General features: G+C 41.0%; 1 protein-coding gene across 1 annotated transcript in view; it reads right to left on the reverse strand.

Moving 5' to 3' along the window:
- DIPK1C (divergent protein kinase domain 1C) overlaps positions 1-13,522 on the reverse strand; it is an 83,031-nt gene that overhangs the window by 49,653 nt on the left and 19,856 nt on the right. Inside the window, exon 2 of the mRNA XM_044294897.1 lies at positions 7,191-7,868. Within this exon, the coding sequence (XP_044150832.1) occupies positions 7,191-7,868 (678 nt within the window). The remainder of the gene's footprint in view (positions 1-7,190; positions 7,869-13,522) is intronic.

The raw sequence follows: 13,522 nt of genomic DNA on the forward strand, positions 1-13,522 counted from the left end.
TCTTTAAAGATTAAGTCGCTGCCGTTGCCGCATGGATTTTTCTTGGGTGGTTCTAGATAATAAATAGCACGGATCCTTTTTTTGTGCTTAGACAGAAATAGCGCACCACTGGCTGGGTCCTGTTCACACTGATTTATCCTAGACGCGTTTCAGAACCGTAGTTCCTTCCTCAGTAGGCAAATGTGAAATGCTACCTGTGTACTGGCTGGACATGTCTTTATATCCCCTTTTTGGGTTTAATGAAATATCTGGTCTGGATTCTTAATTAGTTGGCTGCAGGGAATTTATCACTTGCAGCCTGATTTTGTCATGGATCCAGACAGAGGGTTTTTGACACACATGTGTCAAGCTTTGTGGGCAACATATATATACTATATAGTACCAAATATAAAAAGAACTATAGACATTATTTTTACATAAAAACCTTCTATATAGAAAAGGACAGTAAAAGGGACAATAAAATAAAATAGAATACAATTATCATAAAAATAAAAATAAAAATAAACTAAAGATAAATAAAAATAGAAATAAAAATACAAATAGACATATGAGATAGAAAAAAATAAAAATTGAAAATAAAAATAAAAATAAGACATGGATAAGCAATGATGGTATGGTATTGACAACTTTATAGCTGAATCCTGAATTTGAAGGTCCTGGACTGATCTACGTTGGAGGGAGAGGGGGGGAGGAACGCAGGGAAAGTCGGCGTGTCGCCAACAACCCAACACCGACTAACCATGTGGTCCTACCACCCTCTCCTATAGGAAACCAAAAATTTCGATCTCTGAATTCAGTCCCTGTGGCATCAGGGACCCAAACTCAAAGATCTTCTTTGATTCTTGTCTGGACATTTTTGCCAAGAAGTCCCCTCCTCTCCAGTCTAATTTAACTGACTGGATGGCACAGTATCTCAATTTACTAGGATCTCCTGCATGATGTAATTTGAAATGTTTTGACAGGGGGTGTGTTTCTGATTGTTTTTTAATGTTATTAATATGTTCTGCGATCCTAGTTTTGAACACTCTTTTGGTCCGTCCTATATACTGTTTCGGGCATGGGCATTGTATAACATAAATAACTGCCTTACTATTGCACGATAGAATTTCTTTAATCTCCCACTTGAAATCATTAGATGTTGAAGATATAGTTCTCAGATTTCTCTCAAAGTGGGTCTGTTTGCAATTATGGCAGCAACCACACCTGAAAAACCCTTTTAAATTGGACCATGGAGTTATCATTGGTTCTATGCTCTTTTTTCTTATCGTGGGGGCTACTTGCAGCCCTAAATTGGGAGCCCGGGTATAAACAATTGGAGGAAGAGCCGGGAGTATAGAGCCCAAGATTTTATCGTTTTTTAGATGGTGCCAATGTTTATGTATGATGTTGTTCACCATCCAATAGTCTTTATTGAATGGGAGAATCATTTTTGCAGTTTGTTCTTTATCTCTAATCCTTTTAGACATTACCTCAGATTTAAAAAAGGTAGTTCTATCCAATTGTCTTACTTTTTTAATTGCATCCTCCAATAGTCCATTGGAATATTTTTTAGCTAGAAATTGTGTTTTCAGGTGTTCTGCCTCTGCCTCAAACTGTTCTTTTTCTGTGCAATTTCGTTTTAGACGTCTAAACTGGGAGTAAGGGACATTTAGGAGCCACCTTGGGAGGTGGCAGCTTGGGCTTAAAATGAAACTATTTTTGGCTACATCTTTTTGGAACGTACTACAGACCAGTGTTTCCTGTTTTTTGTGTATATGCAAGTCCAGGAATTCGACAGCTTGTGAATTGATATTTGCCGTAAATTTCAGGTTGAGCTCATTATTATTAATTTCTTGTATGAACTGCATTAGTGAGGCATATGAGCCTCTCCATATTAATAAAACATCATCGATATAGCGCCGCCATAGGACCAGGTCCGCCCCGAGTTTGGGGGAAATGATGTCCTGTTCCCATGCTGCCATAGATTGGCATAACTCGGGGCGAACCTGGTACCCATGGCGGTGCCAGTCGTCTGCAAATAATAATTGGACTCAAACTGAAAATAATTGTGACTTAACACAAAACCAATACCATCTAATATAAACTGTAATTGTTCTATTACTAAATTGTTTTTTTGGGACAAAATTTTCGATATTGCTTGTATACCCTGCCTATGATTAATGCTCGTATATAAAGAGCTCACATCTAGCGTGGCAAGTATCCAATCTGGATGGCAATACATATTTTCCAAGAGGGCCACAACTGTTGAGGTATCCCCAAGATACGAAGGTATGTCTCTGACATAGGGCTGCAGAAACCTGTCTAAATACTGAGACAGATTAGATGTCAGCGATCCTATGCCAGAGACAATCGGCCTTCCAGGAGGATTGACCGAGTCCTTATGTATCTTGGGGATACAATAGAACATAGGCAGTCTTTTCTGGGTGCCTAAGATGAAATTGCACTCTGTTACATTTAGAATGCCTTGTTCTTTAGCTCTATTACATAACAGTGACAGTTTTTTAAAATATATGTCTATAGGGTCCTCACTTAGTTGTGTATATGTTGTAACATCAGACAATTGTCTAAGACATTCTTTTTTGTATGATTCAGTATCTAGGATCACAATCGCCCCTCCTTTATCGGCTGGGCGTATTGTGATCTCTAGATCTGCCTGAAGTTCTTTTATCGCCTGTATTTCTTGTTTGGAGAGGTTTATGTTACTTTTCTGTTTTGGATTAAGTTTTCTGAGATCTGCCTCTACTGCCCCTCTAAACGTAATCATTTCGTTGCTTAATTCTTGTTTTGGATACATTTTAGATTTTAGTTTGACATCAACATGTTGGTATTCTGATGGTACTTGATTTAATTGGTCAAGGTTGTTCTTCATAAAATATTTTTTACAGCATAGTTTTTTTATGTATTTTTCAATACCAATATAACAGAGGGTTTTTGACACACATGTGTCAAGCTTTGTGGGCAACATATATATACTATATAGTACCAAATATAAAAAAAGAACTATAGACATTATTTTTACATAAAAACCTTCTATATAGAAAAGGACAGTAAAAGGGACAATAAAATAAAATAGAATACAATTATCATTAAAAAAAAATAAAAAAATAGAAATAAAAATAAAAATAAACTAAAGATAAATAAAAATAGAAATAAAAATACAAATAGACATATGAGATAGAAAAAAAAAAAAAAATTGAAAATAAAAATAAAAATAAGACATGGATAAGCAATGATGGTATGGTATTGACAACTTTATAGCTGAATCCTGAGTTTGTCAAAAACCCTCTGTCTGGATCCATGACAAAATCAGGCTGCAAGTGATAAATTCCCTGCAGCCAACTAATTAAGAATCCAGACCAGATATTTCATTAAACCCAAAAAGGGGATATAAAGACATGTCCAGCCAGTACACAGGTAGCATTTCACATTTGCCTACTGAGGAAGGAACTACGGTTCTGAAACGCGTCTAGGATAAATCAGTGTGAACAGGACCCAGCCAGTGGTGCGCTATTTCTGTCTAAGCACAAAAAAAGGATCCGTGCTATTTATTATCTAGAACCACCCAAGAAAAATCCATGCGGCAACGGCAGCGACTTAATCTTTAAAGAGGACTGATTCAACTACCATCTAAACAGTTCCTGTGAAGGGGAGTCGAACCCCGTACCGGTATAGCTCTGCTACACGAACTCCCGCTACTCCGCTGGCGCAGGTGGATGTCATCACCGACCAAGTGAACCATCTACAGGTCAGGTCACGTGAGACGCCGAGAAGGAGAAGCAGTGATACTACCTCGTGGCAGGAGGTAGTCAGCAGATACCGCTACGAGAATAAGTACAAAGTACCCCCCGGATATTATAAGAACATTCCGTGGACCGCAGGGTGGATATCTTCTTACCGATTGGTATGTTGAACATTTGGCAAGTCATTTTATAACTATCTGAACATTGTCAAAGTATGGATTCAATGCGCTATTGACCGACACCACACAGCATAATCAAGTGGTCCTATTATCCCTTTGGAGTACTCCTGTTAGTTGGGTATATGCGTGAGCTCCGCATCCAAGATACCCATATATTTATGCTATTCTGATATACTACTAGGATATGTTTTATATTTAGTGGGCAATTAATTTTATTAATTTTATTATTTTACAATTACAACAGTAAATAATTGTGATTTTTATTAAGTGTAATAAATGCAAAAATACTGTGAGCCAGTCTAATTGTGTTTCAGTATTACTGCAAATATATTACTCAATATTGCTGAGACTATAAGATGTGAAGTTCTGAACACTGTACACATTCTAAAAATACTGCACTTAAAAGAGAATATTTCTTTTCCCAATCTTCAGTGCAGCACCCTTGTCCATTCCCCCATTGTCCATATACATTTGGACTACTTTTGGCATCTGATTAAAGGAACAGGTACTTTGGTAAGTTGCCTCTTAATGCATACATTTTATGTGGAGATTTGGCAGTTCCATCACTTCCATGAAAGCAAAACATCGCATTTGGATCTGTCAGAAGACAATTTGGCACAGTATGGTAGCTTACATTATGAACCAAACACAGAAGATTTGAACAGAGCCAAAGACTATTCTGAGTACTTTAAAAGGCGGTAAAGCAGAGACCTTCCACATTTCTAGTTATTTTTACAGAAATGGCAATGTTTTCTAATTTCTGAAAACTGGAAAAAGCAAAGTTGATATATATATATATATATATATATATACACACACACCTTTGCATAACATTCTTTTTAAAGCATAATTTTAGTCAAAAGCTTAGATATGGTATATGTGATATTATGCTGAGCTGACCACCAGGTTGTGAACCACGCCAAAAAAAACATTCCTGACTCCGTGTGACAGGGGTCGTTCTACAGGCATTTACAGATCTGAGGAAGTAGGCTTTACCGCTTTGTCTGACATGGCATTGAGGGTGATTTTTACACAAAAAGAAAGACACATCATGCTTACTTCCCTTCAAAATCGGAAGATGTTCAGCAGCACCATGAGATCAGAACTGGCAGAAACCAGTGGGATCCTGGCACACCCATCTACTGTTTGGAGTAGTCTGGCCAGAAGTGGTCTTCATGGAAGAATAGTGGCCAAAAAGCCGTACCTTCAATGTGGAAACAAGGTAACATAGAAACTGAGGTGCAGAAAAATGACAACAGGTGCTTTGGACTGATAAGTTTGGAGGTAACAGAAGGAAGTTTGTTTGCTGAAAGGTTAGACAACGGTACATTAATGTGGGTCTTCACGCAACAGTGAAGTATGGTGGAGGCTCCTTGCAAGTTTTGGGGAAGCATTTTATGACAGTGAGTTGGGGATCTGGTCAGGAGTAATCATGTCCTTAATGCTACGAAATACAGCCAGATACTAATTCATCATGCAGTACCATCAGGGAGGCGTCTGGCTCCAGCAGCCTTTGTACTGCAGCAGTACAAAGACCCTAATCATACAGTCAATGTAATTAAAGGGTTTCTACCACCAGATTTTGAGATTTTTCGCTGACTGACACTAGCGATCTGGTAGTGTCTGCACTGCCTAACAGTGCTCTTGTATCACCTTTTTCTGCTGCCGTTAAGCTTAAAAACATACTTTTATTGATATGCAAATGAGCCTCTAGGTGCTATGGGGCCGTCTTTTCAGCACCTAGAGGCTCTGTCTACTCACTATTTCTGCCGCCGACCGCGTCCCTCCAGCCCGCCCCGCTGCTCCTGATTGACAGCCAACCGCGCTCCATCTCGAATTCCAGCACCTGGAGTGAGTAGACAGAGCCTCTAGGTGCTGAAAAGACGCCCCCATAGCACCTAGAGGCTCATTTGCATATCAATAAAAGTATGTTTTTAAGCTTAACGGCATCAGACAAAGGTGATACAAGAGCACTGTTAGGTAGTACAGACACTAGCAGATCGCTAGTGTCAGTCAGCGAAAAATCTCAAAATCTGGTGGTAGAAACTCTTTAAGAACTATTTTCTGTGTAGAGAAGAACAAATCCTGGAAGTAATGATATGGCCCCCACAAAGCCCTGGTCTTAACATCATGGAGTCTGTCTAGGACAACATGAAGAAACAAAAGGTTTTGAGCAAGCCTACATCCACAGAAGATCTGTGGTTAGTTTTCCACGATGTTTGGAACATTCTCCCTGCCGAGTTCCTTCCAAAAAATTTGTGTGCAAATGTGCTTAGAAGAATTTATGCTGTGTTGAAGGCAAAGGGTGGTCACACCAAATACTGATTTGATTTAGATTTCTCTTTCGTTCAACTTCACATTTTGTTAATTGATAAAAATAAACAATGAACACATTTTTAAAGCATTATTACTTTGCAGCATTTTTCCACACCTGTCTTGACAGTACTGTATATTTTACCACATACCTATACATTTGTCAAAAACTAATACCTGCCACATTGTGAAATTGCAACCTAGCACATTACACTCAAGGGTGCCTTCGTGCAATTTTGCATCAGAGTGTAATGTTTTTGTTTAGCTATAGGATCCAAGCAGAGCATCAGAGTACAACACCACCCACCCAGAAATAATAGTTCATATATGCAGAGATAATACATGGCACTTATTGTATATCTATATGCACCAATCATATTCATACCTCATTATTAGGGGAAAAAACTCTGTCCCAAAAGTCACAAGCAGACAGCACATATCTAAATGGTGACTACATAAAAGTTGCTGAATTATACCCCTGGGTTACTGAAAGGTTGTATAGGGTTAAGTGCCTTTTACTGTGGCCGATAATCTAGAATCTATGAATACTGTATGTGTTTGGCCAATGATTAGTCAGACCGGCCGCAGAGAACTGTTGTTAACAGTCGCCCCCCTTTCAGTTTGCATCAACCTATTAAAGTTTCAATTTTTTCCATTGCCCCCTCCCACTTTTCCTCTACAGAGACCCATGAAGTAAACATTTTCATCCTGCTCCCCAAATTATGCAGTTAGCCAAATTCCCTCCTGGTATCATTTGAAAGCTAAGATTATAATACCAGCTCAAGCCTATAAATTTGCGTTGTGTCAATCATTTCAAATATGTATTACATACATATGACCTTTGCATTGAAAGGGTGAAGCCAGTAAGTATTTTCTTTAAATTATTCACTGTAAATGTGAAGCAGGGGTTTTTCAGCAGGGAGGAAAAAGATATGTCATTACAAGAGAGTAAACTTACAGTGAGGTCGCTTCTAATAGCAAAGTTCTCCGGTTTGACATCACAAAGGTGGAGCCGATGAGAGAACTCGTTGTCAAACTGATGGACCATATCTAAGAAACTGATGGCAATATCAAGGACAGCGTTCATCTTTTCCTCACCTGTTTTGCACTGACCAACAACTTCTTCCAAGGAAAACAGATTTTGTTTCCAAGAGTGTCCAGCACTAAGAAACTCTACTGCATAAAAGTGTCCACAGGTCCCAACTATATGTAGGACATGTCTACTAAAATCTTGGAGCAAATTAAAGAGTAGATATTCTTCTTGTTGGTATAAAGACCACATACTTGCAAGTTCCACTTTCCAGTTCTGACTATGTTTTCTTTCAGGCCACAGAGGTAGTAAGGTGCTGTTTGGTAAATCCAAACCCAGAGTATTTTTAATTTCCACAGCTACCATCACAAGGAGTTCTGTGTCTGTAAGAGACTGGCCATCAGATTCATCCAAGAACAGAGGTGCTTGGAATTTGGAAAAGGCATCATTTTTGGATTTCAGGATGACTGGTGTGCCTTGCCAGTCAGCTTGCAGAACTTTTTTACCCCGTTGGTAGTAAAGACAGTGCTTATACACCAGCTTTTCAGTCACACAAAGATCTTCACACAGGTCTCCGGTCACAGCTCTGTTGTTGTAATCATAACACTACATGAGGAAGATGAAAAAAAATAGGAAACATGAATATTAAACATAGCTATATATAGTTATATCTTCTACTGTCAGGTTATAGATATAATTTCAGATTACAAACAAGTATATTAGGGGGAATTTATCATAGACCAGCATTGTACCCCGGTCTATAACGTCCCAGTGCGCTGCCCGAGGCTGTGCCTAATTTATGATGAGTTTCACTTTGGCAGTCAGTGTGCCAAAAATGAAACATAGTATTTGAGACTTTTTATCCCAGAAAACTGACGTGGGGTGAATGATAAATTTCCCCTTCTGGGATACCGCACTCTGACACAGGGACAGACTGGCTATAGACCTTATCTGGGAGATTTCTGATTGGTCAATTCTCAGAGGGAATACAATCCATCCACACAGTTGCGGGCCAGTTACATAACAATCTGGCACTCCTAGAGTTAATACTGTAAAAGCTAGGTACTTATGTGACCAGCCGTCGGCCACAGGTGCCCTCCTGAATTCAATGCGCTCTGCTATACAGTTGAATACTGCAGCAATGCACGGAAGCTGATGGCTCCCTGCCCTGTCGTTCACCTTCATAGGCCTGAATCTGATGGCCCCCTGCCCTGTTGTTCACCTTCATAGGCCTGAAGCTGATGGCTCCCTGCCCTGTCGTTTACCTTCATAGGCCTGAAGCTGATGAAGCAGTAGACTGGTGAAGGTGGTCACAAAGCAAAGGCATCATTCCGACTGTTTGTGCTGAATCTCAGGTGGTGCAACAATATCATCACAACTGCCTGTGCTGAGACACAGATAGCACAATGACGTCTACCCTGGGGCACAGACAGCAGCGTTTTACTTGGTCATTTGGGGAGGATAAAGGACACTATAGGAAGCATTACTATGGGCATTTGGGGTATTTTTTTATGTTGTTGGTACTATATGAAGCATTAATGGGGCAATGGGGACATCTAAAATACTGGGGGGCCCTGTAGGTGGCATTTTTAATACAGGGGCACTATGGGAGGCATTACTGGGGGAACTATGGGGAAATATTCACCACTATGGCACTCTGTGAGCATTTTTAATACTGGGGTACAACAGGGGCATTACTGGGTCATTTTTAATACTGGGATCGCTACGGGAATATTACTGGAGGTACTTGGGCCATTTTTCATACTGAGGGAACTATAGGGGGCATTACTGAGGCACTTGTAAAACTGGGTGCACTATAAAGTGTATTATTGGCAGCACTATGAGGGAATTTTTAATACTGGAAGCACAATTGTGAGGCATTATAATTGCTGGAGGCACTAAGCATTATTAATACTGGGGTCACTATAGGGGCATTTTAGGCATTATTATTACAGAGGACACTATAGTGTGCATTATTATTGCTGTAGCACTATAGGGAGAATTTTTTATTATTACTAGGGGCACTATGGAGCCATTATTATTACTAGGGGCACAATAGGGGCATTATTATTGCAGGAGGCACATTAGGGGGGCATTATTATTACTGGGGTTATTTATTCTACATTATAGTATTTAGGAGATTGAGGAGCACAGCTGGCACAGTACTGGTGGTATCAACAGGATGGGAAGTTTCTATTGAAGGGGGAAGAGGATGAAAAAGTGAGGAACCTAAGCTGTCTGCAAACTCTGAAGATGTGGCTGAAAGATGTCTCCATGGTGGTTTGTGACAAATGGAGAAGATAAGGAAAGATAACTTGTACATCAGAGGAAACATCACTGAGGAAGCATAATACACATACTGAACAAAATGAAAGACCATGAACAGGTAAAATAGCAACAGTTATTATCCAGTTAAAGTACATAGCCCACTGATGCAGAGATGCGGTACTTATTACAGCACATATGTCAGCTTATCATTCCTGGCAGTGCAATAGTTACTTAAGCAATCAAACTAAAAGCTAAGTGTAACTTTGAGATTCAGAAACTGTTTTAAAGGTGTCAATAAAGGTCATTGCTTTAACAATATTCAATCATAAAATATGCAATAAAGTAAGATATACTCTGATAATTAGTGGCAGCAAAGCTAATTCTAAAACTGAACTCTTATGGGTGGGATCAATACATGGAAGCACTGGCTTCATTTACATTATTTCACTGAAGATCAGAAACTGAAGATGAACTTTCACTTCATGTTAACTTAAAGGGATTGGCCCATCTCATACATTGGTTGCCTATCGCTAGCATATGCCACTAATGTCAGGAAGGTTTGGTTCCCACCTCTCGGACTCGCCTCTAGATCAAGAACGGGGCTCCCAAAGCGAAGAAGAGTGCACGGCGCGCTCTCCATTCACTTCTATGGGGGTTCCAAAAAGAGCCAATCGAGCGCGCTTAGCTATTTCCAGAACTCCCATAGAAGTGACTAGAAAGCATGGCCACCTCTTTATTTCCCTTTATGGGAGTTCCAGAAAAAGCCAAGCTGGCTCCCAGCAATATTTGGCACTCTCTCCCCTTGTGCAGTGCGCCCTCGTTCACTTTGGGGGCCCTGTTCTAGAAATAGGTGTGGGTCCCAGAGTTGGTGGCCTATTCTAGTGATATGGCACCAATGTGTTAGATGAGCCAACCCCTTTTTGTTTCTAGGTGATTGTTTTCTAGGTATTGCCTAAACATATTTAAGGTCTCCTTGTGTATACTAAGGACACATATAAAATTACGCTACAAACCCTGTTAAAGGTACTCGAACACCTTACCATCATGCCTATAGAAGCTTGAGAGACATCACATTCCAAAAACCACTGGTGTTAATATGAAATTGGCCCCCTTTTGTGGCAATAACACAAGTTTTGGAGAATTTACCCCAGATGTGTTCAGTGGGGTTGAAGTCAGGGGTCTGTTTAGGCCTCTCAAGTTCCTGAACGACCTTGTCTCATTTAAAGGGTTTGGCCACTTTCTAGTTATTGTTGACCCATATGTTTGTAAGATGATTATATGACACTTACTAATATAGTCTTTGTTGAAATTGTGTAGTATTTTATATATTTCATAAGGTATGCTCTTTTATTTACACAGTTTTGTGCTGTCCACACAGAGATTCTGTCCATAAAATGGCTGCTGATGGAGGGTCATGTGACCAGGTAAATCGCCTCCATGTAATGTCTTCTCTGTTCAAAGACAATGCACCTGCACTAAAGTCCTAACAGAACAAGTGCAGATGTATTTGAATAGCTGACGCATCACATGGAGGTGATTCGCCTCGTCACATGACCGTCAATCAGCAGCCATTTTATGGACAAGAGCTCTGTGTGGACAGCACAAAAGACTTTGTAAACAAGGCAGCAATAGCTTATGAAATATAGAAAATGGTTCTGAATTTCAACAAACGCTATATTACTAAGTGCCATATAATGATCTTACAAACAATGTTGTCAACAATGACCTGAAGGTGGCCAACCCTTGGAAGTTTAACCCCTGTTTAAGCAGTCCCCTATTAACCTCCCCACGATGCAATTGTGTGGTGCCAAGTGGTTGTCATGGCAGCTGGGGATCTAGTAAAGGCATCCAGACATGCCATCTTAGTCCTCACATTACAGCATGCCAGAGACAAGACTTAATGGGATGGTGCTACAGGCACGATACAATAAAATAGAGAAGTATTGTGGCATATTGGACAAACAGTCACATTGTCAAGTCCGCTAGTGGGACTTAAAAAAAGTAAGTAAAAATATAACAATAAAATAAAATATATGAATAGTTCAGAACACCCCCTTTACCTTTATCATGTAAAATATCTAAATATAAAAAAATTATTGGTATCACAATAACCGTAAATAAACCTCCGACCAGGAGAATCACCTCTATGTAATGTCTTCTCTGTTCAAACACAATGCATCTGCACTAAAGTCCTAACAGAACAAGTGCAGATCAGTGTTGATCAAGCATGCTCGGCACATCGCAGTGGTTGGCCGAATATCGCGTCTGCTCGAGTCAGTGTATTTAAATCTAATTTAGCCTCTATTTCTGAAAAGTTTCTGGCAGGATTCAAATTCACAACCTTCTACATTACAGCCAAGAATGTTAACCTCTACACTATAGAGCTGCATGGCCAGTTACTTAAAAAAAATATATCCTGAGATATTCCCAAAAAATGCATTAGCCAATAGAAGCATAGTCCCTTATCAGCAAATAGAAGCTCGCAGGTTCTTAGTCTCCAAATACACACAGTTTTAAACCAGGTTTCTTTAACAACTGAGCCATTTTTCTTCACTGTTGCAGGTCAGCTTTAAAGGGGCAGGGCGCTGTGGATGACACTGTTAAGAGAGCGGAGTGCTGTGGAGGTCACAATTCAGGGACAGGTAGGGTTGCCATTCAGGCCACCCTCAAAATACGGACTAAAAGACACCGCCCCTGGTCCCACTAAGCCACACCCACGACACCGTTAGGCCACGCCCATCCCGCTCCGCAGCCGACAGGGATTGAAAAAATAAAGTTAAAAATCAACTTCTGACAGCTGCAGGGTTGGGAGGGAGGGTGACTTTCTCCCTGCAGCTCACACTCAGCACACTGCTGCCGTCTGAGAGTGAGCTGTTCAAAAGGACATCCCTGTGTCCGTCCAGGCCCTGCGCCAGACGGAGGACATGGAGTCTGAAAGCCAGACTGTCCACCTGAAAAAAAACTGGACCTCTGGCCACCCTAGGGGCAGGCTGCTGTGGAGGTCACAGTGTTAAGGTGCAGATTGCTGTAGAGGCCACTGTTAAGGGGGCAGGGTGTTTTGTAAATCACTGTTAATGAGACGGGGTACTGTGGAGGTCACTAATAAAGGGGTGGCTGCTGTGGAGGTCACTGTTAAGGGGGCAGGAAGCTGTGGAGGTCACTGTTAAGGGCTGTTAAGGGGGCAGGGAATAGTGGAGGTCACAGTTAAGGGGACGGTCTGCTATGGAGGTCAGTGTTAAGGGGCAGGGTGCTGTAGAGGTCACTGTTAAGGGGGCGGGGTGTTGTGGAGGTCACATTTTAAGGGAATGGAGCTCTGTGGATGTCACTGTTAAGGGGGCGGGATATAGTGAAAATGACTGTTAAGGAGATGGGTACTGTGAAGGTCACTAATAAAGGGGCGGCCGCTGTGGAGGTCACTATTAAAGGGGAGGGCGCTGTGGATGTTACTGTTAAGGGGGCAGGCCGCTGTGGAGGTCACTGTTAAAGGGGCGGTTAAGTGAGGAGAGGACTGTGGAGTCCACTATTAAAGGGGCAGCGGGGTACTGTGAGGTCACTGTTAAGGCAGCGGGGTACTGTGAGGTCACGGTTAAGGCAGCGGGGTACAGTGGAGATCACTGTTAAGGGAGCGGGGTACAGTGGAGATCACTGTTAAAGGGGCAGTCCCTGTGGAGGTCTCTGTTAAGGGTGTCGGGAATGGTGGTGTCACCACCAGACATCTGAGAAGCTCTGACAGACGTTCTTCAGAACCTGCTGCTTGAGGTTCTTTTGTTTTGCTTTGGTTTTGTCATCTCGTTAGCCTCTCTCAGCTGTCATGTAGTTACACTGAATTCATCCCTTTAAATCTCTTCCCATACTGCATCACTTTGCGGTTTATACAACTTCCTGGAGTGTGTGCATGCTGGATGCTACTACTGAGTCTTCTACAGATAAGTTTTGTTCATTCATTTGTGTTTTCCTGTTTGCTGGATCCCAGGTGACCCTGACTCCCTCCG

The sequence above is a fragment of the Bufo gargarizans genome, chromosome 5 (assembly GCF_014858855.1).
Source record: "Bufo gargarizans isolate SCDJY-AF-19 chromosome 5, ASM1485885v1, whole genome shotgun sequence".
Taxonomy (NCBI): Eukaryota; Metazoa; Chordata; class Amphibia; order Anura; family Bufonidae; genus Bufo; species Bufo gargarizans.